The 26,721-nt window shown below is 47.1% G+C and overlaps 1 protein-coding gene across 4 annotated transcripts in view; it reads left to right on the top strand.

Moving 5' to 3' along the window:
• Positions 1–26,721, top strand: part of GSDME (gasdermin E) — a 117,135-nt gene that overhangs the window by 76,080 nt on the left and 14,334 nt on the right. For all 4 annotated transcript variants that reach the window (XM_058527323.1, XM_058527319.1, XM_058527328.1 and 1 more), the window contains exons 4-8: positions 14,294–14,465; positions 16,410–16,530; positions 21,299–21,463; positions 23,529–23,653; positions 25,465–25,660. In XM_058527323.1, the coding sequence (XP_058383306.1) occupies positions 14,294–14,465; positions 16,410–16,530; positions 21,299–21,463; positions 23,529–23,653; positions 25,465–25,660 (779 nt within the window). The remainder of the gene's footprint in view (positions 1–14,293; positions 14,466–16,409; positions 16,531–21,298; positions 21,464–23,528; positions 23,654–25,464; positions 25,661–26,721) is intronic.

The raw sequence follows: 26,721 nt of genomic DNA, 5'->3' as shown, positions 1-26,721 counted from the left end.
TGGTCCTTTTGTTTATTCTCTTTTTCCTTTGTGTCTCCTTTAGGGGCCGCCTTTAAGTAGTCAAAACAAACCAGGTGAAGGCATCCCCAGGTCTGGGGGTGGGAGCCGTCGGCAGCATGTCTGCGTGCTCTTCTCTTGGTGTTGGTGGGTGAGAGTATTTTTAGGCTGATTGCAGAGAGGTAAACTTCAGGCTCATTTTCCAAAATGAAAAAAATTGGTTGTGGAAACACAGAAGTATAAGGAGTAATATAACAAACACTAATATACCACCTCCCTCAACTGGGGCTTAAAATTCTTTTTCTTTAAACCAAGACATAGGAGTCATCTCTTTCTGCCTTCACCATCCAAGACTTCATTAATAAAATGGGATTAGTGTTCCCAAGGAGTTTCTGTGAGAATTAAATGAGAGAATATAAACAAAGCATGACACATGGCAAGTTATTAATTGCAGCTATTAGTGTGAACACTTCCATAATTATGGCTATTATTACTAGCCCCAAATAGAGCCTGGGAAAGGTCAGAGCTGTTGGAAGGAAAGGTGTGACTTAGCATTTGGTGACAGCGCCAGGAGACGCAGAGTTTCAGAAGAGGAATGAAGTAACGTCCTTGGAGTTTCTGGCGTGGAGCGTTTCTGACGCTCACTCCCTGGAGCCCTGGGCTCGCCCCTCGGTGGAGCAGTAGGCAGTGCCTCGTCTCCATCGTGAACCCCACGGTGGAAGGACCACCTTCAGTGGAAGTCGGAGAGGCTCTGGTACCTGCATGGAGCAACAGCCTGGCTTCTCCCAAAAGGAGTGTGGACACAGATGTGTAGCCATGCCATGGAAAAGTCTAGAAAGCACGCAGGCTGTTCTCTCAGAATGTTTTTTTTTTTTTTTTTAAAGATTTTATTTATTTATTTTTCCCCCAAAGCCCCAGCAGATAGTTGTCTGTCATAGCTGCACATTCTTCTAGTTGCTGCACGTGGGACGCGGCCTCAGTGTGGCCAGAGAAGCCGCGCGTCGGTGCGATCCCGGGATCCGAACCCCGGGCCGCCAGCAGCAGAGCGCGCGCACCCAACCGCTAAGCCACGGGGCCGGCCCTCTCAGAATGTTTTGTTTGTCACAGGAGGTGCTTGTTTAATTCGTGAATAACGATGTATGAAGCCCTTGAACAATATCAGTAAGGTTTTTTTTTTGAGGACGATTGACCCTGAGCTAACATCTGTTGCCAACCTTCCTCCTTTTTTCCTTTTTTTCTCCCCAAAGCCTGAGTAGATAGTTGTACATCCTTCTAGTTGCTCTATGTGGGACACCGCCTCAGCCTGGCTTGATGAGCAGTGCATAGGTCTGCGCCCAGGATCCAAACTTGTGAACCCTGGGTCACCGAAGCAGAGCTCGCAAACTTAACCACTATGCCGCCTCGCCGGGCCGGCCCCTTCCAGCCAGAAGGTTTTAATGGGCCTTGTCTTTCACCATATTCTTTGCAGGACGAGCAGCAGTCAAGCTCTCAAGGCCCCACCAAATCTACTCTTTTTAAAAGATGTCTTCCCTAAGACCCCCAGGCCACACCTATCTCTGTGTTGTCTGAAATTTAGTTAATATATGGCCATTTTTCTCTAAATTATGCTATCTCTTGGTTTTGGTTTTAGTTTTTAGGATTGGGAGCTTCTGGAAGCTTGTTTGACCTTCTCTGACATTCTGTTGCTTTTATCTACGGTGTAACATAGCCAGCTGATAACCCCTCATGCCGGAGAGAAGGGGGTTCTGGGGACTTTTTCCAGTATTTGATTCTGGGAACGGTTTTTGTCTTTTTACAGAAATCATCCTGTCCTATGAGCTCTACTTTGAAAGGCTACTTGAGTCTTTTTGGAAGTAGGTAGGATTCAAGTCCTCAGGAGAGGCAGTCAAGTACTATTTTCTTCTGTTTGATAGACATCATCGTATTTCATCAAAATTCAAGATTTCATCCATTGTAAGATGCACCGCTATTTTATGTACTGCTAAGAAAGAACACTACCAATTAAACCATGTCACCCATCAATTTTAAAACATCTTGATTTCAGAGATAAGATGTGAAAAAAAATGTATATATTAAAATTGATGAGATGTAGTGTACAAAATTGGGTCGGCTGAAATGAGTCAGGAGTTAGAATTCAGGTGAGCAGACGTTTATTCCACCTGGGCTTTTCACAGTATCTGACACATGGACTGTACCTGTCACCGAACTTCTCTTCTTTCTCTAAACCTGCTTCTCTGCCCAACTCCCTCCGAGTTGGTTGGTGAGGCATAAGTCAAGGTGTCTCAGCCAGAAATCTGAGTACCGACGTGGCTCCTTCCTCGCCTTCTCTCCCACACCTGGTCTCTCACTAGTTGATTCTACCTCTTAAATATCTGTCTTACCTGTTCCCGTTGCCGCAGCCTCACAGCCATGTCCCTGGTGCAGGCCCCCACTACCTCTTACCTGCATGTCTGAGGAGTCTCCCAGCTCATCTCTCTGCACCCAGTCTCACATATTCCAGGTGATTGTCTACATGGCAGCCACTCGGATCATGTCACTGCCTGGCTATGCCCGTCTGTGCTCTTCACTGTCCTAGGAGGACGTCCACACCCTCCTCTGGTTGGCAAGGCCCAGCTTTTACTCTTCAGCCTCATTTCTCACCATTCTCCCCTCACACCCTCCTCCCCGCATACCCTGCAGGCCAGTCCCCTGAATTTATTTCAGTTCCTGGGATGAATGCCCCAGGCTCTTTCTCACCTCCAAGCCTTGCCTGAAGGCTCCTTCACTCCTGTCCACAGACTCACCCCTCTGCTTCACCTGGCCAATTCCTCACATTAGCCCCAACTTGTCCAGCAGCCACATCCCCCCCCCGATTTCCCTACTGGGACACCATGCACGTTGTGTGGTAACGCACGTTGTAACCTTCTGATTCCATGTCTGTGTCCCTCCTGGAATGTCCCCTTTGGCCCTGCACGTGCCTGCAGCTTACTAAGCACTGTTTGGTTGAAAGAATAATTGGTTCATCTTCATTTTCCATCTGAGGAGCCTGAAATGAAGAAGCTAATTAGTTTGCTTGGACTCAAAATTTAAGCCCAGGTCCACATAACACATGTTTTCCAGTTCAGCTGCTGATGCACAGAGCTTGGAAAGAGAAAAATGTTCCGAAGGCGCCTGTGTGAATTTGCCTCTCTGCATCGGCTTCCTTTGGTTTATCATCTCAGACCTGCTGCATCTCATCACCTGGTGGCAGCTAATTAATTACTCCATCTGAAAGGTTCAAAGTCTATAATCAGTCAGTCATTTTTTCCTCTTTCTCTCCCTGGGTGTATGTGAGTGAGATAAGGTATTATATTGGCTATAATGTGAACAGAGGTGGGGCAGTCACAGTGTGGGGGTGGCCTGGTCACTTTGGTAATAATGCGTGATTCGCACTGTGCTCCGATTTTGATTTTTTCAGGCAATTTACAATCCTGAAGTCGCAGCCATGTGAGAGAGAGAACATGGCTTTTCTCATTATATTGAAGTGGAGGCCCCAGGGCACAGTAGTTCAGGTTTCTAGAGATTTCTCTGGCTCTGGCTCTGGGTTGAGCATCTTCGGTGTGTGGGAAGTTTCTTTTATAGTTAAAATGGAGACTCTTTGTTGGTGGTAAGGAGCCAGCCAGTGGATGGCTGCTTTGGTTTCCGAGAGGATCTGCTGCTAGTCTCTGGGAAGCTCTTGCAGGAGGATTGAGCAGAAAGGCTGCTTGTTCGTTAACAAACATGTATTAAGTACCTTCTGTATGCAGGGCTCAGAGGAGGTCCAGGAGGGAGAGGGAAGATAGATACAGGGCTTCGGAGTTGGACATGCTCAGCTGCGTTCTCATGCTGGCCCTTATTAGCCATGCGCCTTTGAGTCACTGACTTAAGAGCTCTCTCAGGGCCAGCCCCATGGCGCAGCAGTTAAGTGCACGCGCTCCGTTGCTGGCGGCCTGGGTTCGGATCCCAGGCGCACACCGATGCACTGCTTGTCAGGCCATGCTGTGGCAGCATCCCATATAAAGTGGAGGAAGATGGGCACAGATGTCAGCCCAGGGCCAGTCTCTTGCTCAGCAAAAAGAGGAGGATTGGCATGGATGTTAGCTCAGGGCTGATCTTCCTCACACACACACAAAAATAAATAAATAAATAAAAAAGAAAAAAAAAACAAGACTTAAGAGCTCTCTCTACTTGTCCCTCTGTAAAATAAGAGTGACAATAACTTCATGAACCAGTTAGAGTGTCTTTAATTGCGAAGAACATCTGTTAATACCTCACATAAGAAAGCATCCCCAGGTAGAGCGAGTCACCATTAACCTGTGGTTCCTGGTGGATGGTTAATTCAGTGGCTCCGTGGAGCCCCCCTGTGGCAGCCTCCGTGCATGGCTTGTCCCAGCAGCCTAGTTGTCCTCTTGGTCCCCAAATGGCCCCATTGCAGACAATAGGATCCAGAGGCAGAAAAGTGGTGTCTTTCTTGTGCCTCTTTTTAAGAGCAGGAAAAATCCTCCCAGGAACCCCCAATAGACTTTACCTCAGGTCTCAATGGTCAGAATTGCCACAGATATCCCATCCTACCCCAATCCCTGCTAAGAACAATGGAGTTACCAGGAGTGGCGGAGAGACTCATCTGTGGGGCTGGGTGCCCCCTCCATCTCCTAGGACCAGGCTCCCAAACCTGAACACAGTTGGAATAGTCAGCTAGTTGTCACCACACTCATGGGGGACAGAGCCTTCCAGGCCCACCATGCTCAGTCAGTGCCTCCAGAAACAAAACAGGCACAGCTAGAGTGCTGCTTCCCTCCCTTCCCTCTCAAGGAGCATACAGACTGTAAAAGGGGGAAGGAGTGTCCCCCTGGAGGGGTACACAGGCAGATGAAAGCAGCAATAGTGTGCGTATGTCAGGATTTTAGGAGGCGGTTACAGAAATTAAATTCTAGTCACGGGCTTTGTGGGGTGTTTTGCCACGTCTGTAGACCGGAGGAGGTTGGCTATCAAAAGAGAAGCAGACGTCGCTGTTCAATGGAATGTCAGAAGAGCAAAGCTAAGTATACAAGCAGCATGCATGCATCTAATCTAAAGAGCCTTTCTAATTTTTCCACTATACAGCTGGTCTGTCAACACACACTTACTTCTTCTCTAACTGCGGTGTTAGCGAATAATCAAAACCCTTTGGAGAAATACCTAAATTACTAAAGCCTTAATCATCAGTATATATCTTCATTTCAGTGGGTTAGTAATTTTTTTTTTAATTTATCATTATTTTTTTGCCCAAGGCCCCAGTAGATAGTTGTATGTCATAGCTGCGCGTCCTTCTAGTTGCTGTATGTGGGATGCGGCCTCAGCATGGCCGGAGAAGCGGTGCGTCGGTGCGCGCCCAGGATCCGAACCCGGGCCGCCAGCAGCCGAGCACGCACACTTAACTGCTAAGCCACGGGGCCGGCCCACGGGTTAGTAATTTTCACTTAATACTCTCTAAAGGGCAGGCTGGCCACCATCTTCGGGCTCTTTTTAAAGTCCCAATCTCTGTTCCTGGGGAGCTCTTGAAACCCGCCCCTGCAGTCCTGCCCTGTTTCTTCAGACTGCATTTGTGCCCTTTGCTTCTTGCTGTCAGTGTTTAGAGCAGTGTAGTAGAAAGAGCAATGGTCCAAGAGTCAGATGTGTGTCCTGATTTTGGTTCTGCCACTAACATACCACGTGATTCAGGCGAATCTGTAACCTCTGAGGGGTGCGGTCTCTGTTTCTGAGCACAGGCGTTGGATTAGATCATGGTGATGAGGACCACCGCCCTCCCAGGCCCCTGAAGACATTGCAAATCAGTCAGCTTTCTTACTCCTCACTGCCTCCCAGCCTCGACTCAGTCGTAGAATCCTTTTCTCTATATTTGGGCAGTGATCACTGATGGATTGGTCACAGGTAGTACTCAAGATGAAACTGGTTTTCCACCCCAGAACTAGGGCCCTTGTAGATTATAATTTCCCCACAGCAGATTGGATCAAAGCTGATGGCTCCCACTCTGTCATGATGTACCTACTCTTGGGAGAACCTTATCAGAACTCTGTTGGAAATGCTATTCCTCTAGGACACATTATTATTATGAGCTGTTACACGGGAGGATTGTGGCAACAGTGACTGCCTTGGTCTTGTTCACTGAGGAATCTCCAGCATCTAGCCCAGTGCCCGGATCAGCATAGGCCTCAGTTATTTGTGGGGTTGAATGAATGAGTTTGGTGTGGCGATCTGCATGGGAAAGCATGCCCTCCCTCGCAGGGACTGCATTTATGCTTTGGAAAAGAAAGATACTTCCCTCTTTCTTTTGGATATTGTTAGAGTTGTAAACATCTTTGGGTTTCTTTGTGAATTTGCGTTTTGGCTTTCCAAGCCTTCAAAGTAGAGAGAATGGAAATTAAAGCTTCAGGCTGGACGAGGAGGCAGCTTTATTGGGCTGAGCCTGGGGGCTTTTAGGTGCCTTAGGAGGGGAGCCTGTCTTCCTGCTGGCTGCTCTGGCCTACGGCCTGGTCTCCAGCAGCCACGCTGTGCTCTGAGCCATCTTCCCTACCGCCATCCCTGCCTGCTACTTCCTAGTAGCGCCAGCCTGGTCTCTCCCTCAGCTGACTCCTGTCCTGTGTCTGGGTAGCGTTTTCTTAATTGCTGTCAGGGTCCACTCTCCGGCTTGAGGGCTCACCTCGCGAAGCACCGTGAAAATTGTGGCTATGTCTTTGACCAGCCTGGAAAGGGATCTTGATATGGTTTCCCAGCCAAGAGTAGAAGAAAAGAAACATTTTACAGAAGGGTACAGTGTGGGCCACTTTATGTAAGACCTCATTAAATATAAGCCTCAAAGCCAATTCTCGATTTACAGATGTGCAAACTGAGGCTCAGAGTCTGGAGGTAGTAACCTAGCCAGTAGGAGATAAAGCTGGGGACCACCTGAGGCTCAGTCCAGGTGTCTGTGTTACACAGAGCTGCTGGGTTCACAGAAGTGAGATGATCGCACAGGAGAATGGGGGCGAGAGGGGCTCAGCAAGTCCACGGGGTGAGGAAAGGGCTCTCCTCTCCCCGTTTAGTGTGTACCCCCTTCACTTGCCTCCAGATGCGTTCCTTTGAGTCCAGGCCTTTAAAACTGATTGTACTATGCCTCTGTCTCGGCCTCCCGTTCTTGCTTTCACATTGCCATCCTCCAGGAAGAGAGAGGCACCTTGGGCTGTCCTTAAAAATATATCTGAAGAAGATGAAGAACATGTGGCTGATCATTTTCTCCTGGGACAGCTTGGGCCCCATTTCTCCTGTCTATGGCATTGACCCCTGGATGGACTGGGGGAGAGACTTCTTCTTTTTTTGAAGTATAATTGATATATAACATATTAGTTTCAGGTGTACAACATAATGATTCAATATTTGTATACATTGTGAAATAATCACCACAATAAGTCTAGTTAACATCCGTCACCATATATAGTCACAAATTTTTTTTTTCTTATGATGTGAACTTTTAAGATTTACTCTCCTAGCAACTTCCAAATATACGATACAGTAGTATTAACTATAGTCACCACGCTGAACAGTACCTCCCCATGACTTAAAAATAACTAGAAGATTGTACATTTTGACCCCCTTCACCTATTTTGCCCACCCCTTACCCTATTGCCTCTGGCAAACACCAGTCTATTCTCTGTATCTATGAGTTCAGTTTTTTGTTTACTTTTGTAGATTCCACATATAAACGAGATCATATAGTCCTTGTCTTTCCCTGACTTATTTCACTTAACATAATGCCCTTGAGGTCCATCCATGTTGTCACAAATGGCATGATTTCAGTCTTTTTATGGTTGAATAATATTCCATTACATATATATACCACATTTTCCTTATCCATTCATCCATCAATGGAGGCTTGGTTGTTTCCAAGTCTTAGGTACCGTAAATAATGCTGCAGTGAACATGGGGGTGTATATATCATTTTGAGTTAGCGTTTTCATTTTCTTCTGTTAAATTTGCAGAAGTGGAATTGCTGGATCATATAGTAGTTCTATTTCTAATTTTCTGAGGAAGCTCCATACTGTTTTCCATAGTGGCTGCACCAGTGTACATTACCACCAACAGTGTGCAAGGGTTCCCTTTTTTCCACTTCCTCACCAACACTTGTTATTTCTTGTTGTTTTGAAAATAGTCATTCTTACTGGTGTGAAGTGATATCTCATTGTGGTTTTGATTTGCATTTCCATGATAATTAGTGATGTTGAGCACCTTTTCATGTACCTTTTGGCCATTTATATGTTTTCTTTGGAAAAAATGTCTATTCAGATCTTCTGCCCATTTTTTTAATTGGATTGTTTGTTTTTTTACTATTGAGTTGCATGAGTTCTTTATATATTTTGGATATTAACCCTTTATCAGACATATGATTTGCAAACATTTTCTCCCATTCACTAGGTTGCCTTTTCCTTTTGTTGATGGTTTCCTTTGCTGTGCAGAAGCTTTTTAGTTTTATGTAGTCCCACTTATTTTTGCTTTTCCTTTTGGTGTCAGATTCAAAATATCATTGCCAAGAATGATGTCAAAGAAATTACTGCTTACATTTTCTTCTAGGAGTTTTATGGTTTCAGGTCTCACTGGTTCAAGTCTTTAATCCATTTTGAGTTAATTTTTGTGTATGGTTTAAGACAGTGGTCCAGGTTCATTCTTTTGCATGTGGCTGTCCAGTTTTCCCAACACCATTTATTGAAGAGACTGTCCTTTCCCCCACTGTATGCTCTTGGCTCCTTTGTCATAAATTAATTGATCATATATGTGAGGGTTTATTTTGGGCTCCCTACTCTGTTCCATTGCTCTATGTGTCTGTTTTTATGCCAATACCATACTGTTTTGATTACTATAGCTTTATAATATAGTTAGAAATCAGGGAGTGTGATGCCTCCAGCTTTGTTCTGTCTCAATATTGCTTTGGTTATTTGGGGTCTTTTGTGGTTCATACAAATTTTAGGATTGTATCTTCTGTTTCTGTGGAAAATGCCGTTGGAATTTTGATAGGGATCGAATGGAATCTATAGATTACTTTGGGTAGTATGGACATTTTAATAGTGTTGATTCTTCCAATCAACGAGCATGAACTATCTTTCCATTTATTTGTATCTTCTTCAATTTCTTTCATTAATGTCTTTTAGTTTTCAGTGTACAGGTCTTTCACCTCCTTGGTTAAATTTATTCCTAGGTATTTTATTCTTTTTGATGCAATTATAAGTGGGATTGTTTGCTTAATTTCTCTTTCTGATTATTTGTTATTGATCTATAGAAATGTTACCAACTTTCTGTATATTGTTTTTGTATCCTGCAACTTTACTGAATTCGTTTATTAGTTCTAACAGTTTTTTGGTGGAGTCTTTAGGGTTTTATGTATATAATATCATGTCACCTGAAAATAGTGACAGTTTTACTTCTTCCTTTCCAATTTGTATGCCTTTTATTTCTTTTTCTTGTGTAATTGCTCTGGCTAGGACTACCAAATCTATATTGAATAAGGGTGGTGAGAGTAGACATCCTTGTCTTGTTCCTGATCTTAGAGGAAGAGCTTTCAGATTTTCACCATTGAATCTGATGTTAGCTGTGGGCTTGCTGCATATGGCTTTTATTACGTGGTGGTACATTCTCTCTACACCCACTTTGTTGAGAGTTTTTTTTTTTCTTTTCTTTGTTGAGAGTTTTTATTGTAAATAGTTGTTGAATTTTTTCAAATGCTTTTACTGCATCTATTGAGATGATCACATGATTTTTATCCTTCATTTTATAATATGGCATATCACATTGATTCATTTGCTGATGTTGAACCATCCTTGCATCCCTGGAATAAATCTCATTTGATCGTGATGTATGATTCTTTTAATGTATTGTTGAATTTTGTTTGTTAATATTTTGTTGAGGATTTTTGCATCTATGTTCATCAGGGATATTGGCCTATAATTTTCTTGTGCTGTCCTCATCTGGTTTTGGTATCAGGGTAATGCTGGCCTCATAAAAGGAGTTTGGAAGCATTCCCTCCTCTTCCAATTTTTGGAAGAGTTTGAGAAGGATTGGTATTAATTATTTTTTGAATATTTGATAGAATTTACTGTGAAGCTGTCTGGTCCTGGACTTTTGTTTGTTAGGAGGTTTTTGATTTCTGATTCAATATCCTTACTAGTAATTCAGACTTCTATTTCTTCATGATTCATGGTTTCCCCTTCATGATCGGTAGGGGAAAGAGTTTTATTCCAACTCTGCCCTTAAGGATTTATGTGATAAATTATTCATTTATCCACCAACCAGGTGGATAGCATAGGTCTAGGCACCAATAAAAGAAGCAGGGTACTCGGTCCTCCAGGAGCTTACAGTCCAGAAGTCTTTTTTAATTAAAAAATTATTTTGAATAATTATTATGTTCACATGGTTTAAATGTCAAAAGGTCAAAAGACAAAAGGTGTAAAATCTCCTACCTCTGACCTCCCAGCCATCTAGTTCCCCACTCATGAGGCAACCACTGGTAATAGTTTCTTCTACCTCTTGCTAAAGATGTTCTTTCTGTGTTGTTCAGTGGTTTGTAACAAGGCCCAGGAGAGATGGAGCTAATTGGGACCACCTAGGGAAGAATTTTCTAAAGGTACGTGGCTGCAGCCATCAGGAGATGGGGTCAGGGAGGACAGGCAGGCATGGATATTCTGCCATGGCTGGATGGAGTTTTGTGAAAGGTTGCTATCTTCAGCCTCTCTGGGTCTCCTTGTTCCTCATTTATGAAACCCCTAATCTAGGGTTTTAAACTTTTTTGTTCGTTGAACTCCTTTAGCAATCTAAAGGAATCCATGGACCTCTTTAAATGCACACAATGAAATATATAGGATTATAAATGTAAGTCAATGTACATTGAAATATGCCTGTTTTCCCACTTGGTAGGCCCAGGGGAGTCCCATCACACAGTGATTCCTTCTCTGAGGAGGGCCGGAGCCAGCTGGTTCCCATGAGCTGTTTTGGTTCCTGGCACTGCTTGGGGGCCTGGTGATGTTGACTAGGAGAGGAGATGGGGAAGAATTCCCTCCAAGATTGCTTTGTAAAGAGTCAAATGAACAATCCATTTTCCCTGATCATTAGCTTCCCCTCTGCACCAGGTCTCCTCTCCTAACTGAAGATGCGTAAGTTTGTCCAGCATTTGGTTTCTAAAAGGTGGTAGCACTGTTCCGGGAAACAGAATCCCAGTGACCTGAGTGGGAAGTGGCTGCTAAGTAGATGGTGTCTGCCTGCCTCTCAGCCCTGCCCTCAGAGACCAGGGGAGCATTTCTCAGCTGGCCTGTGTGAGTTGTAGCTGTGTTACTCTCTCCTCCCCCGTCACTCGAATCTTAGCCTCAGAGATGGGCCCTGTCCCTGATCAAGCTTCTGTTCCTTGCCTGGTGGTGGGGTCGCCCACAGGGGCCATTCTGAGGGCAGTGAAACCTCATAGGTGCTTGGCTGGGCTGGCAAACATCTCAGAGCTGTCTTGCCATCAGATGCAAAAGGAAGTTATGTTCCTGCAATTGACTTCTTTCCCTCTTCCTTCTGGTGTTTGGGGTGGGGTGACATGGGTGTTCTGAAGGGAGGTGGGCATTTTAAGCAATGGAGTCTTGGGTGGTCTAGGCTATTTTTTCTTTCCAAACAATTTAACATTGGCTAAGACAACATCAAGCATTTTAGTGGATCTGTTTAAAACACGTAGCAGTGCAATGATTTCCAATGCGCCAGAGTCACTTCAGACTCCACACACAGGTGCATACATACTTGCACATTTACACCTTCATTAAGGCAAATAGATAAAGAGGAGAAAAGCCCACAAGTTTGTTTATCCATTTATTCCAAAAATATGTAATGAGCCTTTGCTATGCACTAGGCACTGTCCCGAGATGAGCAGTAATCAAGATGGGCACAGCCCCTGCTTCCGTGGAGTTTACAGTTTAGAGGGAGGAGATGGGCAACGAACAAATAAATGAATGACCTAGAAAAGTATCGTGTGGAAATATGCTCTCCAGAGAAGTGGTTTCAGGATGTGACAGTGCGACAGGGTCCCACTCTACACAGGTGAGGAGGGAACGCCCACCTCCTGAAGGATGTTTCTAGCGTCAGCGAGATGCAGGGGTCAGGGGGACATGGTGCCAAGGCGTTGGGGTGGGTATATGCCTAGTGTGTTTAAGGCACCGAGAGAAAGCTGGAAGTGGGGTCAACCGGGAGCAGGGGCCAGATCCAGAGGCCTCATAGTCTGGATGGGGGATTGAGATGCTATGTAACCTTTGAAGGTTTCTAAGCGAGTGAGTGGAGAGGTGCAGAGGTGGAGTAATTTCACTCAAGGTCACCCAGCTGGAGGGGCAGAACTGGGATTTGAACCCTAGCCGGGCAGGCTCCAAGCCTCTGCTTTATATGCCTTTCTGGAAGTGGAGTCCTGGGCAGCTTTTTTGTTGTTGTTATCAATTTATTTTTATTAATTTTTTAATATGTGTGAAACATTGTTATAATTTGCATTTCTTTGACCACTGAGACTGAACAGTTTTTTTTTTTGTGGGAAAGATCAGCCCTGAGCTAACATCCGTGCTAATCCTCCTCTTTTTTTTTTTTTTTGCCGAGGAAGACTGGCTCTGAGCTAATATCTATTGCCAATCCTCCTCCTTTTTTTCTCCCCAAAGCCCCAGTAGATAGTTGTATGTCCTAGTTGCACATCCTTCTAGTTGCTGTATGTGGGACACGGCCTCAGCATGGCCGGAGAAGCAGTGCATCGGTGCGTGCCCGGGATCCGAACCCAGGCCGCCAGTAGCGGAGCGCGCGCACTTAACCGCTAAGCCACGGGGCCGGCCCTGAACAGTTTTTTATATGTCTATACTTTTTTAATTGTGATAAAATATATATAACATAAAATTTGCCATTTTAACCATTTTTAAGTGTACAATTTAATAGCATTAAATATATTTACACTGTTGTGCAGCCATCACCACTATCCCTTTCTAGAACTTTTTCATCACCCCAAACAGAAACTCTAGAGCCATCAAGCAAGAACTCCCCATTCTCCCTCCCCCTAACCCCTGTTAACCTCAAACTACTTTCTATCACTATGAATTTGCCGAGTCTAGATAGTTCGTATGAGTAGAATCATCCAATATTTGTCCTTTGCATCTGGCTTATTTCACTTACACAATGTCCTCAAGGTTTGTTCATGTGGTATCATGCATCAGAACTTTATTCCTTTCATGGTTGAATGATATCCCGTTGTATGTATATGCCACATTTGTCTATCCATTCCTCCGTTGATGGACACGTTGTTTCCACCCCAGGCAGCTTTCTGTGTGGAGACAGGACCTTTCTAGCTACTCACTCCAGTTCTGGGGATACTTTCTGGAGCCTGGAGAATCTGCGTCTGCCTTGGGCGGGGGGCTGGCTGACCCTCCACTACGTGTGGTTAGGATGGTGCTCAGCTGTTTCAGGTAACTAATCCTGGACTGTTTCAAAAGCCCAGGTGAGCACCGCTGTTGTTCTCGTGCTGACATCAACTCTAGTTTGGTTCTTTTCCTGTCCTCTTCATGGACTCATAGACTCAGAGTCTCTAGAGAGGTTTTTTCGTCATTTGCTTCTAAGCATGAAATCATCTTCTGTAGTTGGAAATTTAGCTTGTTCTTGAAAGTCCCCAGAGTAGCCACATGTCTCTGCTGGGTGACCCAGGGCAGGCATGCCTAACTGGCCTCAGTTTTCTCATCTGTAAAATGCCGTAAAACCCCTTCTGAGAGATGACACATCCTTCCCAGACAGACAGGTCAAGAAGTTCCTTTTAATTCAAATCCAATTTCTTCCTTGCTACTTGTACTTTAAGCCTGTCCCTCTCTCTTCTCTGTGAGAAGCAACTGGTCACCATCCGCCCCACAGTAATCCTGTATTTCCTGGGCCACGGCTGTGATGTCTGTGGTGCCTCAGCCTCTGATGAAATGACGAAGCGGAATTCCAAGGGTCTAAGGCAGATGGATTGCAGCTGCCCTGCCCGTGGGGTTTCTTTTCTTCCTCCTTGACAACCAGCGCTGCTGTCTGACAGGAGCCCCCTTCCCTCTGCGTCCAGCCTCTCTCCGGAGGCCTGGCAGCTCCTCGGCAGCCTCAGGAGAGTTTGGTTTGTGCCTTTTCGGATGAAGTGCCCCCTCTTTCATTGCCAGGAAATAAATGATGCTGGTTGTCACCTGTTCACTCCTCAGCCACCAGCCATGTGAGAGGAGAAAATTCACACTGCATCAATCTCCCGTGAGGTACTAGGCCACTCACAGCGGTTTTTCTTTTTCAGAACAATAAATCTGAAAAATCCTGTGCTGCAGCAGGTGCTGGAGAGCGAGAATGAGGTCCTGTGCGTCCTGACACAGAAGATAGTGACAACGCAGAAATGTGTGATATCTGAGCACGTTCAGATTGAGGAGCAGTATGGCGGCATGATGGGAATCAAAACCAAGACCATGCAGGTGTGTGCGTCCAGGGGCTGGAAGCTGGGGTCAGAGGTCACAGCGGCCTCTCTGGTCCCAGCCATGGAGGCCTTGGTCAGGGGCCTCTTTGGATGATGTCTTCATTCATCAGGACTCTTTCTGTAGTAGTGAGTTAACAGAAATCCAACTCAAATTGGTTTAAACAAGAAAGAATTTATTGGCTCGTGTAACTGAAACTTTTGGGGTATCTAGCTTCAGTCACAGCTGGATCCAGGACTTGGAGAACATTGTGAGCTGCCTTCCTTGGAGGTGGATTCCCTCTTAGGTAGACTCTCTCCTTGTGGTATGGGAGCTCCAGGCTTTCATCCCACCTGCTGCAGCTGCAGGGGAAGAGTGCCTCAGGGCTGGTGCTCTCTGGACCGTCCCGGGGTTGTGCCCATTCCTGAAGCAGACCCAAGGCCAGGGCAATGGGACACTTGGATTGGCCATGCAGGCTTGGGTCAGGCACATCCCCAAAGAAAGTGGGTCAATGAGCACTGGCCAGGCCAATGCATAGATAACCCCTTGAGCCCCTTGGAGCCAGGGGTCTCAAAATGATTACTTTGGGATTAGCTGCCTGAAGTCCTTTGTGTATTGAGTTAGGGAAAGTCGAGATCAGTACATGTGTCTATATATACATAAACAGATGCTTCTGGATTAAGTTATAGGCAGTCTTACCAACCTGACCCTTGAGCCAGTATTACACTTCAGTTGAACAGGAGTCTGTCAACCCAAAACAGTTTCCCCTCCAGCTTGCCGTGGTGCCTGATATTCTGTTCTTAGAGATTTGCTTCTGGGGATAACTTTAGGCTTTTACAGAGGATCCAGGAAAGTTGTATTGGAAGAAGGTAGGGATACAGGTCTGGAGCCGGACTTTCCCTGGGGTGGGGAGGCTGGGCAGCCTGGACAGCAGCGATGAGGGAGGTGCCCCATGGGAGAATGCTTCGGTGGCCCTGCTGATGTTTCTGCCCGTGGTGACCCCACTGAAGGTCTGGAGCCTGCCTGGGAGTTGGGAGGCTGGCTGTTGTCATGCTCTAACCAAGATCAAGTTGCTGAAAAAGGTCTCTGATCTCCCATGTTTGGGTAACAAATAGATTCTCACCTTCCTTTCCCCAGGCCATTGTGGGCATGGGTCATGTCTGTAACAGGAGAGGGCTCTGGCGCCTAACCCCTTGGCATTTCCTGCCCATCCTTCTCTCGTCCTTGCCTCTCCTCCCTCCAGCTTCTCTCCTGGTTTTGTCTAACAGCAGTGTGCCATCCACAGGAGTCTGGGATGACATGCTTAGGGGTTCTTGCTCTAAGCTAGGTTCTCCCAATCAGGCTTTGATATTGTTTTGTATTTTCATTAGGATTTCAAAGTGGTTTCCATAATCTTCCTTGAGAGAAATGGGAAGTTATCTTGTCTTGTTATCTTTTATTTTTTTTTTGAGGAAGATTAGCCCTGAGCTAACATCCGTTGCCAATCTTCCCCTTTTTGCAGAGGAAGATTGGCCCTGGGCTAACATCTGTGCCCATCTTCCTCTACTTTGTATGGGAATGCTGCCACAGCATGGCCTGACAAGTGGTGCGTTGGTCTGCACGCAGGATCCGAACCTGTGAACCCCGGGCCGCCAAAGTGGACCGCGTGAACTTAACTGCTACGCCACTGGGCCAGCCCTGTTGTCTTTTTTATTCAGCGCTGTAGATCTAACTTCACTGCATTCCAAACTCTAGAATTTGACTTTTGTGCCACCAGGTCAGGTTGGCCATTTTCTTGGGAATGTGTATACACGTCACGAGGCCAACAAGGATTAAATCCTTACCTCTGCTGGCTGCTCCTCATGTCCACTCGGTTCTGTGGGCATTTTCTGGGCACTTATTGTGCGTAAGGCACTAGGTTGGCCACAGTGGGGAGGCAAAGAGAAGCCTGAGCACACAGGTGGGAGCACGTGCTCTCGCCCACAGGTGTCAGTGACGAAGAATGGCAACATTTCCAAGAACACCAACGTGGCGCTGGAGATCCCGGCTCTCGCCACCATTGCCTACGGTGTCATCGAGCTGTATGTGAAACTGGATGGCCAGTTCGGTGAGTGCCACCTCCTGCTCGGGGCTCTCAGGATGGTTGAGCCATCGCTGAGGGACACCCCATCTTCCCCTGAGGCACACACTTGTAGAGGCTCCCCTACCGCTTTGGGGATTGATAGGCAAGAGATACTGGAAGAGTTTGGGATATCCCATGATGAGTGAGACAAGCGGGCTGCGTTGCTGAGGGATGCCCAGATGTCGGGTGGGGCAAGGTTTCACCCACACAGCACAGGATTAAGACCATGGGCTCTGTGATCAGACAGGCTGGGTGTCAACATCAGTGCCACAATTTCCTGTGAGGTCTCAGGCAAGTGGTTGAATCTTGCTGAGCCTCACCCTTCTCTGGAAGGGGAAAGACATTCCATCAGAGGGCTGCGATGAGGATTAAATTAGATGAGGCGTGGGGCCAGCCCCGTGGCTTAGCGGTTAAGTGCGCACGCTCCGCTACTGGCGGCCTGGGTTCGACGCTGGGCGCGCACCGATGCACCGCTTCTCCGGCCATGCTGAGGCCACGTCCCACAAACAGCAACTAGAAGGATGTGCAACTATGACATACAACTATCTACTGGGGCTTTGGGGGAAAAAAAAATTAGATGCGGTGTATGAATTGCCTGGCACAGCGGTCATTTATTGAGTACTCCACCTTAGCTATTAATAATACTATCATCATCATCATCAACTCCTTCCCTTCCCCCAATATGAAGCCAAAAATGCTGTACTTGATCTTGCTCTGCAGCAGATCACCAGTGTGTTCAAAGCTGGGAGGTCACTGCATCATTTAAAGAAAATAAGGGCTTTGGCTTAGCTAGTGTCTGCCGGTCTTAGGTGCTCACGGCCCCTCCCTCATGTTCTTCCTGAGAAGAAGTTGTGTTGAGCCCAAGAAAACCGTTTGACCACTTCTTGGGGATGTGAATCACGAAATGTAACATAATAAATTATTGTTAACCATTTTAGGTGTGGTAATGATATTATGGTTATGTTTATGAAAAAGAGTTACCTTATTTTTTAGAGATTTATACTGAACGTTTCACAGATGAAATGGTAATATGTCTGCGGTTTGCTTCAGAAATAATCTGGGTGGAGAGCAGGGTGTGTGTGTGTGTGGGGTGGGCAGAGAGAGAGCAATTGTCGAAGCTGGTCGATGGGTGTGTGGAGGTTCATTATGCTAGTCTCTCTATTCTTGTGCACTTTCACATTTTCCATAATGACAAAGTTTTAAAAAGTGTGCCATAATAGACCATGCACGTGTCTACTGCCGTCTCCTGCTCTTCGCTATTTGTTTTCTGTCCAGTGGCGAGGACCAGGGTAGCGAGGAGGGAGTCTTGCGGGAGTCAGCCTTTTGCACTCACTTGGCCCACACGAGTTACCACACCATTCGGCTACAGCTATAGGCACTCAGCAGGCTGAGAGTCCTTATGGGACAAGCACATGGGCCTGTGAGGAGCTGGAGGAGAGCCAGCTGAGGCATGGATTGCAATCGCCAGGCCTCCCTCTTTCATTTCACGGGGAGGTGACAAAAAGTAAAGGTGTCAATTTTAAGAAGTTGGTCTAGATAGGTAGGTCATAAATACTAGGAGTACCAAGAATTGTCACCTGCATCATTTAGGCCCATAGTTCCAAATTTGTGTCATCCTAGGCATTTTTATCATTATTTTATTCTTTCTCTTTGAAAGACCTTTGTCTACTGAACAAACTGCATTAAGATGATTAAGTTGTCCCTTTGGTTTTTATTAGTGTATGATAAGCCATGTTACCACATGTGCTATTGTGATTCCACACAGGGTGCTTATGCCTTGGTTATCCTGTCCAGATGGATTGGCAGGCAAGGTGTCGCTTTTGTAAGGCCTTTTGAAAGCTTGGCCAACACCCGAGGATGCCCATGAGTGCTGTGAAGACCCTTCAGTGGCTGGGAGCCCGGCTGGGGCTGCCACTCCAGGCTGCGGGGCCTGCGGCAGGCCCTTCTAGTTTCTCTGAGGAGGTGGCGGCACCCTGCCCTGCCTGCAGCTCTGTTCGGGCGCCCGTCGCTCCCACAGGGGGCCCCTCTTTTCTCAGCCGGGGTTGGAAAGGCACAGCTTTGCCTGGTGTGGCTCTCCTGTTTGCATTTCAATTTCCAGCCTTTTATCTTGGCTTGCTTCCGCTGTCTTTGAAAATGAACTCGTCTTTGTGCTGCTGAGAAGAGGTGCCCTGGGGAATTTTCGAGGTTCCTTTTGCTGACTTCCCACACCCTTGCCCAGGAGGCCCCGCTCCATTGCCCCTTCCCACTGCGGGCTGCCATGGCTGTGCAGCTTGGTGGTCGGGCCGTCTTGTGTGTGACTCACTGCCTGATTTTTGAGCTAGTTCTGCTTTTATTCCCCATCTGTGTTTTCTGTCGCTCTTGCCACAGAATACTCTGATCTGGCTTCATAAACATAGAACTGCAGGGGCCCGAAGCGCTCTTAAGGGGCTACCTGATCTCCCCTCCCTCCTTCCCAGGGGGAAGACATTTGACAAGGATCCTGTTTGTCCTTTGAAACTTTGAGAGGAGGCCGACTCCCTCCGTGTCCCTTGGGGGAGGCTGAGCGGCCCATCCTTGCTGAGGGGTTCTCTCAGCCACGACCCCTTCCTGCACCCACAGCTCCCCTCATGGCCACTCGGAAGCGTCATTTTATGGTCTTGAACTTTAGCCTGTGTCCTTTCAGCCCAGCGCCCTGTGGGCGTGAACCTGTGCGTCCCACCCTGCTGGGGGTCTGTGCGCGTCCCTGTGTCCCGCCCTGCCCGGGTCTGTGCACGTCTCTGCAGCTCTACTGGCCACGACACCAGCATCTCCCCACCAGTTCCCACCAAGGACTCTTAATTGGCTCTTCTGCTTCTCTGAATCTTTCCCCGTCTGTTCCATCTTAGCAGTGTAGCCAGTGTGAGTATTTAAAAATAAAAATTTGGTCATTTTACTCACCCGCTCAAACAGCCTTCCAAGGCCCTCTCTGTCCCAAGATCAAGTCTGCTGCTTCCAGGTGCATTGTGGTCCCGCCCCTGCGTGTGTCCAGCCCTCCTTCTCATCTCCAGTGCCTCCAGATGCAGCCATCTGGTCCAAGTTAACCCACCGTCTGGGAACGCTCCACTCTTGTCCTGGAGCCTCATGACTGCTGCTCCAGTTTGGAGGCGGCTCTCTGCCTGGCTAATTCCTACCAAGCCTTCAGGAGGCTACTTAGACACTGCTTCATCCAAGAAACCTTTCTGGTTCTCTCTCCATACCCGCCACTCTGGCTTCAGTGACCCGCCCACGTCCTCCAGCACCGCCCCATGTTACCCCTGTCCCCACTCGTACCATACTTATTGTCCAGGCCTGGGTTGTAGTCCTTTTGTGTCTCTGGCTTCTAGCACAGTGCCTGACACTGAAAAGAAAGAATGAAGGCATCTGCAGTGCCCTTGGGGGTCTGTGCGTGTGTAAAGGCAAGAGTGGTGCTGGTGCCATAGGCTCCTAAAGTACCAATTGGGGGCCCACAGGACTCTTGGCAGGATTCGAGGCTGTGTTAATGGTCATGGTCCCTGTGCTTGTGGAGCAGAGTCCTTACTCACCTGGGGCTGTTCACACTTATCCACCTCAGTGCCTGGTGCCAAGGGCAGAGCGAGCTGGGGGGTGCCCAGTGAATGTGGGTCGTGGAGTGAGTAAAGGAAGGATTACTTCATTTGTCTTTAGACAACTACGCTATCTTTATGAACGTCATTAGTGCCTACAAGCAAATGAAAATATATGCTAATACCCATGCCTTTCACATGTCACACAAGTACCAGGCTCAGCCACATGCTTATTCCATAGCCTGTGTTTAAGTACACAAATTATTAAATAGAAGCATGAAAAGAACCCTAATTCATGAGTTCACTTGTTTTTGCTTAGCAAGGACACAATAACTGTTACATTTTTACCTGCCACTTAGATACCTTAGTTGGGTTCTCAAGTAGGAAAGTATGTAAGGAACATTTTAAAAATTATTTTTAAAAACTTTTTATTATGTAAAATTACACACATGTTCAAAAGTAGAGATAATGTAATGAACCCCATGTACCTGGCACCCATCTTCAATAACTAGGACATTTCATGTGTCATCTATAACTTCACCACCTCCCTCCACCCCTACTCAATTGTTTTGAAGCAAATCCCAGGCATTATATTGTTTTGTCTATAAATATTTCAATCTCTAAAAGATAAGGCTTTTTAAAAAAAGACTAGTTTTGCCTTCATATCGATTCACATATAATATATTCTTTTGTGTCTGGATTTTACACTCAACATGTTTGTGAGATTTGTTCATATAATTGCAGAAATCAGTAGTTCATTTTTCATTGCTGTGTATTATTCTATTTATCAATGAAGAAAAGTTGACTCTTTTAGAACATAACCATATAAGATAATCATTTGTGTACCTAAGTATATTCTCAATAAATCTGTCATATTATCAGTTCAGTCAAACTCAAATTTTCTTAGTTTCATATATGGTGAATTCTTTGTTTAGAGTTGGTTTGTTCAAACCAGGCTAAGGAAGTACTTCTGATGTTTGAGATTGCTTCCTGCCTGTTCAAAGAGGACACCCTGGAGAGATTTATGTTAAGAGCAACCATTTCTCCTGAATTTGGAGGAAGGGGATGAGTTTTGGTCAAACAGCATAAAGTGTGTAGGAAGTGGGTTTATGGAGAAGAGGTGCCCCGCCCGAGTTAGGTGAAGCCACATCTAAGATGGGCCAACAAGGCCAGGCTGACTGTGTGCCTGACTTGCCCTTTTTCCTGTATTACAGAATTCTGCCTCCTACGAGGGAAGCAGGGGGGCTTTGAGCACCGGAGGAGAAGCGACATTATCTTCCTGGACCCCAGGCCCTTACAAGACATTGTGTGCTGGGACACGCCAGATGCTGGGCAGGGGCTGCCTACCCCGGATGGGCTGTTGAGTGTTTTAAAACAAGGTATTGCCAGCAGGGTGGGGCCTGGTGAGCTGATGGCTAATTGAGCGCTGTACCCCAAAAAGTAATGTGGCCTGCAGGACTGGTGACTCCTTAGTGACTCATGGAAAACATTTGAGAACAGAGAGGATGGTGCCTCTGAGCCAGTCCTAGTCCCCTCAGCAGGGTTCACCTGGGTCGGATCTTAGGGACCCTCAGGTCTTGGGTGCCATGTTTTGAGGAAGGGGTGGGAGACTGAGGAGTGTACATCGGGGGCCCGGCATTTACTTTCATTTTAACCGCAGAAGCCTTGCTGACTCCTAAGAATAGCCAGTCAGCAGCAAGGAGAGAGAACCCCAGTTCTGCATGTTTCATTATGTTCCAGGCTTCATTGCCAAGACAAGCAATGCTTTGTCAGCATTGCAAAATGCTCTCTTGGAGGCTCTTTCTCCACCTGACATGAAGCTGTATGGTGCCACGGCAACCAGCGAGGAGGAGGGGAGTACCTGTGACTTGCCTGCAGCAATTCCTTTTGCTCCCACAGCGTTTTGGGTTTTAAAAAGTTGGTTTTTTGGGGGGAGGGGGAAGGGCGGGAATGCAGTATATAATAGAAGAGGAGATGGGCAAGGACAAGGAGACACAAATAATTAGGTAAGAGCTTAGTAAAAAGAGCCAGGACTGACTCCTGAGTCATGCTCTGGCTCGGAGGGTAAGAAGAGACTTATCTATGGGGCTTCAGTGAGTCCCAAATGGAAGATGCTTTTGGTTCTGTAGCAAAAATCTCAGGGTTGGAAGAAATAGCAGTGAAGGCATGATCTTAAGATAAGGCTTTCTCGTCTTATGCAGGGCTGCAGGCCCCTCCTCTGCGTCCTCAAGATTGATAATTGGGTGTGATTTTCAGCTGCCACTTAAGCGCTGTTGATGTCACGGGTTAGAACCACAGCAGCAGTGGCCCTGCAGCCTTGAACTGTGCTACAGTGAAGTGACAAGACAGTCTGTGGGCTACAGCTTTCTTACAATTTCCTTTCCCACCAGTCCACCCTGTAAGTTGGCCATCTAGTCAGCCCAGGGTGGGGTGGGGAGGCTGGGCATATTAGGCAAGAGTAGGGTGGGAGCCAGCCTGGCCTGTGTGCCCTTGGACCCTAGACCAACCAGGACAGCTCCTTTCCAGGCTGAGGTGGCAAAGACCTAGTTGTGTTTATAGGGCAGTTTTTGAATATGTCAGTTACTAATGTGACATGTTCCTCTCCATGGGGCTTTCTACAATTGTGTGCTGGAATTTGCCATCAGCAGAGGTGGTGCATTTATGTGTTAGCATGCTTCCCTGCATACAAAAGCTTTGGTTTATCAAATCTTGCTTTTAAATCTCCCTGGGCTTAATTTACTAGAAGCTTTTGACTATCTTAAAAAAAAAAAAAAGGAAGATTCTAAGGGGAGAGGCTCAAGCATCCTGCAGAGGATGTGAGTCACCCAGCCGGGTGGGGCTGTGCACTCATTCTCCAGGACGGGTGAAGAAGAATGAATGGCAAAGTGGAAGAGCTGTGTTTGCCGTGAAGATAGGGTGCCCGCCTCTTTGAAAAGCATGCATATTAAAGGATACAAAATCTGCCATGTATGAGAAAAAAGGACACGAAAAATAATGTATTTTGGAATTTGCATGGCTCCGAAGCATTGTAAAAGACTGATGTTTAGTAATTCAGCCTTGATAATTTATTTCTATAGAAATCATGCTAAACAGGAGTCTAAATGACTTTTCCAGAAAATAATTGATTAGACTTAATGTTTAGTGGGTCATCAAAAAAGAGTACAGCCTGAAACAAAACTGGGTGGCCCTTTCTTTTCTGTCTTTCTGTCTCTTTCTGTCCTCCTCCCCTTCTTTCTTCTTGTGTTAGTTACTGGTTATTGACAAACATGCAGGGTGGTATTCAACTCGATGTCCTTTATTTCTGAGTTCCATGACTGACTGTGCAGCTGGAAGTGTCTATGAAAGAACTGAGGACAATTAGTTATAAAAAGCAAGAGCTGCTGTCCCTTGTTCTGAGACACGCATGGCAGTCATGAGAGTGAGTATGTGTTGCTGCTTTCACAGGGACTCTGCTCTTGGAGAAGTTCCATCCCTTTGTAGAGCTGCCGGAGCAGCAAAAGACAGCGCTGAGCAATGTCCTCCAGGCGGTCCTGTTTGATGAAGAATTACTCGTGGTCCTGGAACAGGTGGTAAGACCAGAGACGTCTCGAGGCACAGTGTGTCTCCACCTGAGTTTTCTGGAGATGTGGACAGGCTAGACCTCTTGGGATGAGGCTTGGAGCTGGAATAAAATTGTGTTTCATATTTCCCCACCTCCTTTGAACCCTAAAGCTTCTTTTTTTCTTACTCTCAGCTCCTCAGTTTTCTAACTGCAGAAAGGGAGCTGATGTCAGGATCCAAGGTTCTCCAGGGCTGCCGTAACAAATGACCACACACTTCGTGGCTTAAGACAACAGAAATTTATTCTCTTACAGTTCTGGAGGCCAGAAGTCTGAAGTCAAGGGGTCAGCCGGGCTATGCTTCCCCCAAAGGCTGCCCTTCCTTGCCTCCTCCAGCTTCTGGTAGCTCCTGGTGTTCCTGGGCTTGTGGCTGCATCGCTCCAGTCTCTCCTCTGTCTTCATATGACCTCCTCTGTGTCTGTGTGTCGTTTCCTTTTCTGTCTCTTAAGAGACGCCACCATTGGATTTCAGGCCCACTCCAACCTCGGAGTGTCTCCTCTGGAGATCCTTACCTTAATTACATCTTCAAAGACTCTTATTCCAAATAAGGTCACATTCTGGAGTTCCAGGTGGACATATATTTTGGGGGCTGTTATTCAACCCACTACAAGGGGGCTATGTGGTAGAGTCCAACAAGTCAACCCATTCTATCTAGAATGAAAAGCAGGCTTCTGTATTTTTCTCTTTTGCAGCAGAAGGATTTTCTGGGGCAGTCAAGTTCCTTAACTATTAGTTGTACAAATGGTGAGGGCACCCCCTGGCTGCCAACCTCCTGCCACCCAGACCTTGTGCTGTCCTTCTCTGAAGTAGGCCGGGTGCTATAAACCTGATTTCTACTATGGTTGGTTGGTTTTTTTTTTTTTTTGGTCTTTTTGTTTTTCTGTTATGCAGAGAGTTTGAACTCTGATTTTCTGATTTAATGCCTTATGGTTTCCAGGAGATCATTCATATTATTTTTCCCTCTTGAAGTTGCATTGTGCCAAAGAGCTTAGTTACCAGTGATAGAACCTGCAGTTGTTGAAAGAGTTCCACAGCCCAGGACATTCTGGAGGATGCGGAGCTCCCGGGGGGGTATGCTGGCCCTGGGGAGAACACAGATGTTTCAAAAAGTCCACTGACTTCTACTTCCTAAAATAGCTCCTTCCAAGAGGGAAATGTCAGGCCAGCACCCTGTGGAAAGAGCATCGGCTGCCCTGTCAGGCGCTGGAGAAGCAAGCTGCCCGAGTGGCGGGGGCCGGTAGGGCTCTCACATGAAAGCATCTGGACATGGAGGCCACAATGGAGCAGAACTGGCTGGGTGATGTGGGTTGGCGAGGGCAGCCCTCACTGGCAGGGCCTCCCAGCTCCCAGCAGGCCCCGTGAGGATGGATGAGGCTGCCCCGGGCCCAGCTGGGAATGTGGCTGGGGGCTGGAGTGCCCAGTTTAAGGCTCAGGACCACAATGGGACGATGCTATTATGTTCTCCCCCTCAGCCTGCGTGTCATCACCTGTTCCTGGTACAACCTGACAGACGCTGCCCTGGAAGGTTCTACCCAATAGTTCCTGCACACCCCCTCCCCTCGCTGTGGAAGAACAGTACCCAGGCGAGGCTGTTTACTGTCTCCTTAGGAGGAAGTCTGACCTGGTAGATTAGTAATTTCAAAACATAGACAAGAGCTCCAGATCTTGCTTTACGTGGGAGGCGGTGATGGACAAGGGGTTGCGTCGTGGGGCAGAGGCTGGGTTGTGCCCAGCTTGGCCTCTAGCTTCATCACGTCTGTCTCTCTTCTCTCCCCCTGCAGTGTCACGACTTGGTCAGTGGCCTGTCGCCCCTATTGCCGACGTTGGGGGAGCTAAAGCCCCTGCAGCAGCAGGACCTCACGGCCTTCCTGCGGCTGGTGGGGTGCAGTGTGCAGGGTGGGTGTCCCGGCCTGGAAGATGCAGTCAGCAACCAGAAGCTCTTTTCTACGGCCTATTTCTTGGTCAGTGCACTAGCAGGTACGGAAAAAAAAGAAAGAAATGCTGTTGTTGCTTTGAAATTGCTTTGCTCACCGTTGTGGAACATTTGGTAGATGTGGTCCCCTCCCTTTCAGCAGTATGGGGAGGACAAGAAGTGGAAGGCCGAGGAAGTTGACACGCTTGCCAGGAAAGTCATAGACTTAAGCATGAAGGAGGCTCCACTGTCCGCTGCCAGCCTCCTCACTCTTGCGGAGAGCCCTTCTCTTTCCTGCCCTAGCCAGGGCTGTCTGCGGGCACACCGACACAGGCGAGCGTCTCCTCAGACACAGCCTGTGGTTCACACTGAGCGCTGGCAGTGCTGAGTGGCTTTCATCTGGCAACTGCTCTCTCCCCCCCGTGTCTCGGTCCTTCTGATCCTCTTGTTCCTCTCGGCAAACCCGTCGCGCCACTCCCAGGGCAGCGTTGTGGCCATTGCGGCAGGGAGGCTGCAGAGAGCATCCCAGTGCAGCGCCACAGCTTCCCCGCTGGTCCGGAAAGGGCGCTCCCAGGGGCGTGGCCATCCCCTTATTGTCTAGCAGTGGACCCTGCTGTGCCCCTTCTCTCCCATTCCCATCCAGAACTTACCATGCCACAGGGTCTGGTATCACAAGGGGGTCATCCTGCGAGGAAGCTGGGCTTTCAGTTCCTTCTCAGAAAGGCAAGACTGAGTTGGCAAAGCAGCTCAGTTTCCTAGACCCCACAACTTCCCTTCAAGGTCCTATTAGGCAGTTCTTGCTGCATTCAGGGTTCCTCCCCAGTATCACACAGGAACAGAAGTCCAGGAATCTTCAGTTTTTAAAGAATTAATCAGAGAGAATGCCTCTCCCAGCTCTGTATGCTGATGAATGTATGCTCTATGTCTTGTTCCAAGTCATGGATAAAAGTTTTGACTGGGACAGGACATAAGACAGAGCCCTGTGGAACTCCGCTAGAGACCTTTCCCCAATGTTAACATCACTATATTAGACAGAGTCTTTAAATACAGGCGTTCTATCAGGAGCTAATCCACAGGCCAGAGTTCTCCAGCTTGTAAGAGGCCTTTTCTTCACATACCCTATTAC

Source organism: Diceros bicornis, chromosome 3, assembly GCF_020826845.1.
Source record: "Diceros bicornis minor isolate mBicDic1 chromosome 3, mDicBic1.mat.cur, whole genome shotgun sequence".
Lineage (NCBI taxonomy): Eukaryota > Metazoa > Chordata > Mammalia > Perissodactyla > Rhinocerotidae > Diceros > Diceros bicornis.
The sequence above is the reverse complement of the archived record's forward strand: the minus strand, read 5'-3'. Positions and strand labels throughout refer to the sequence as shown.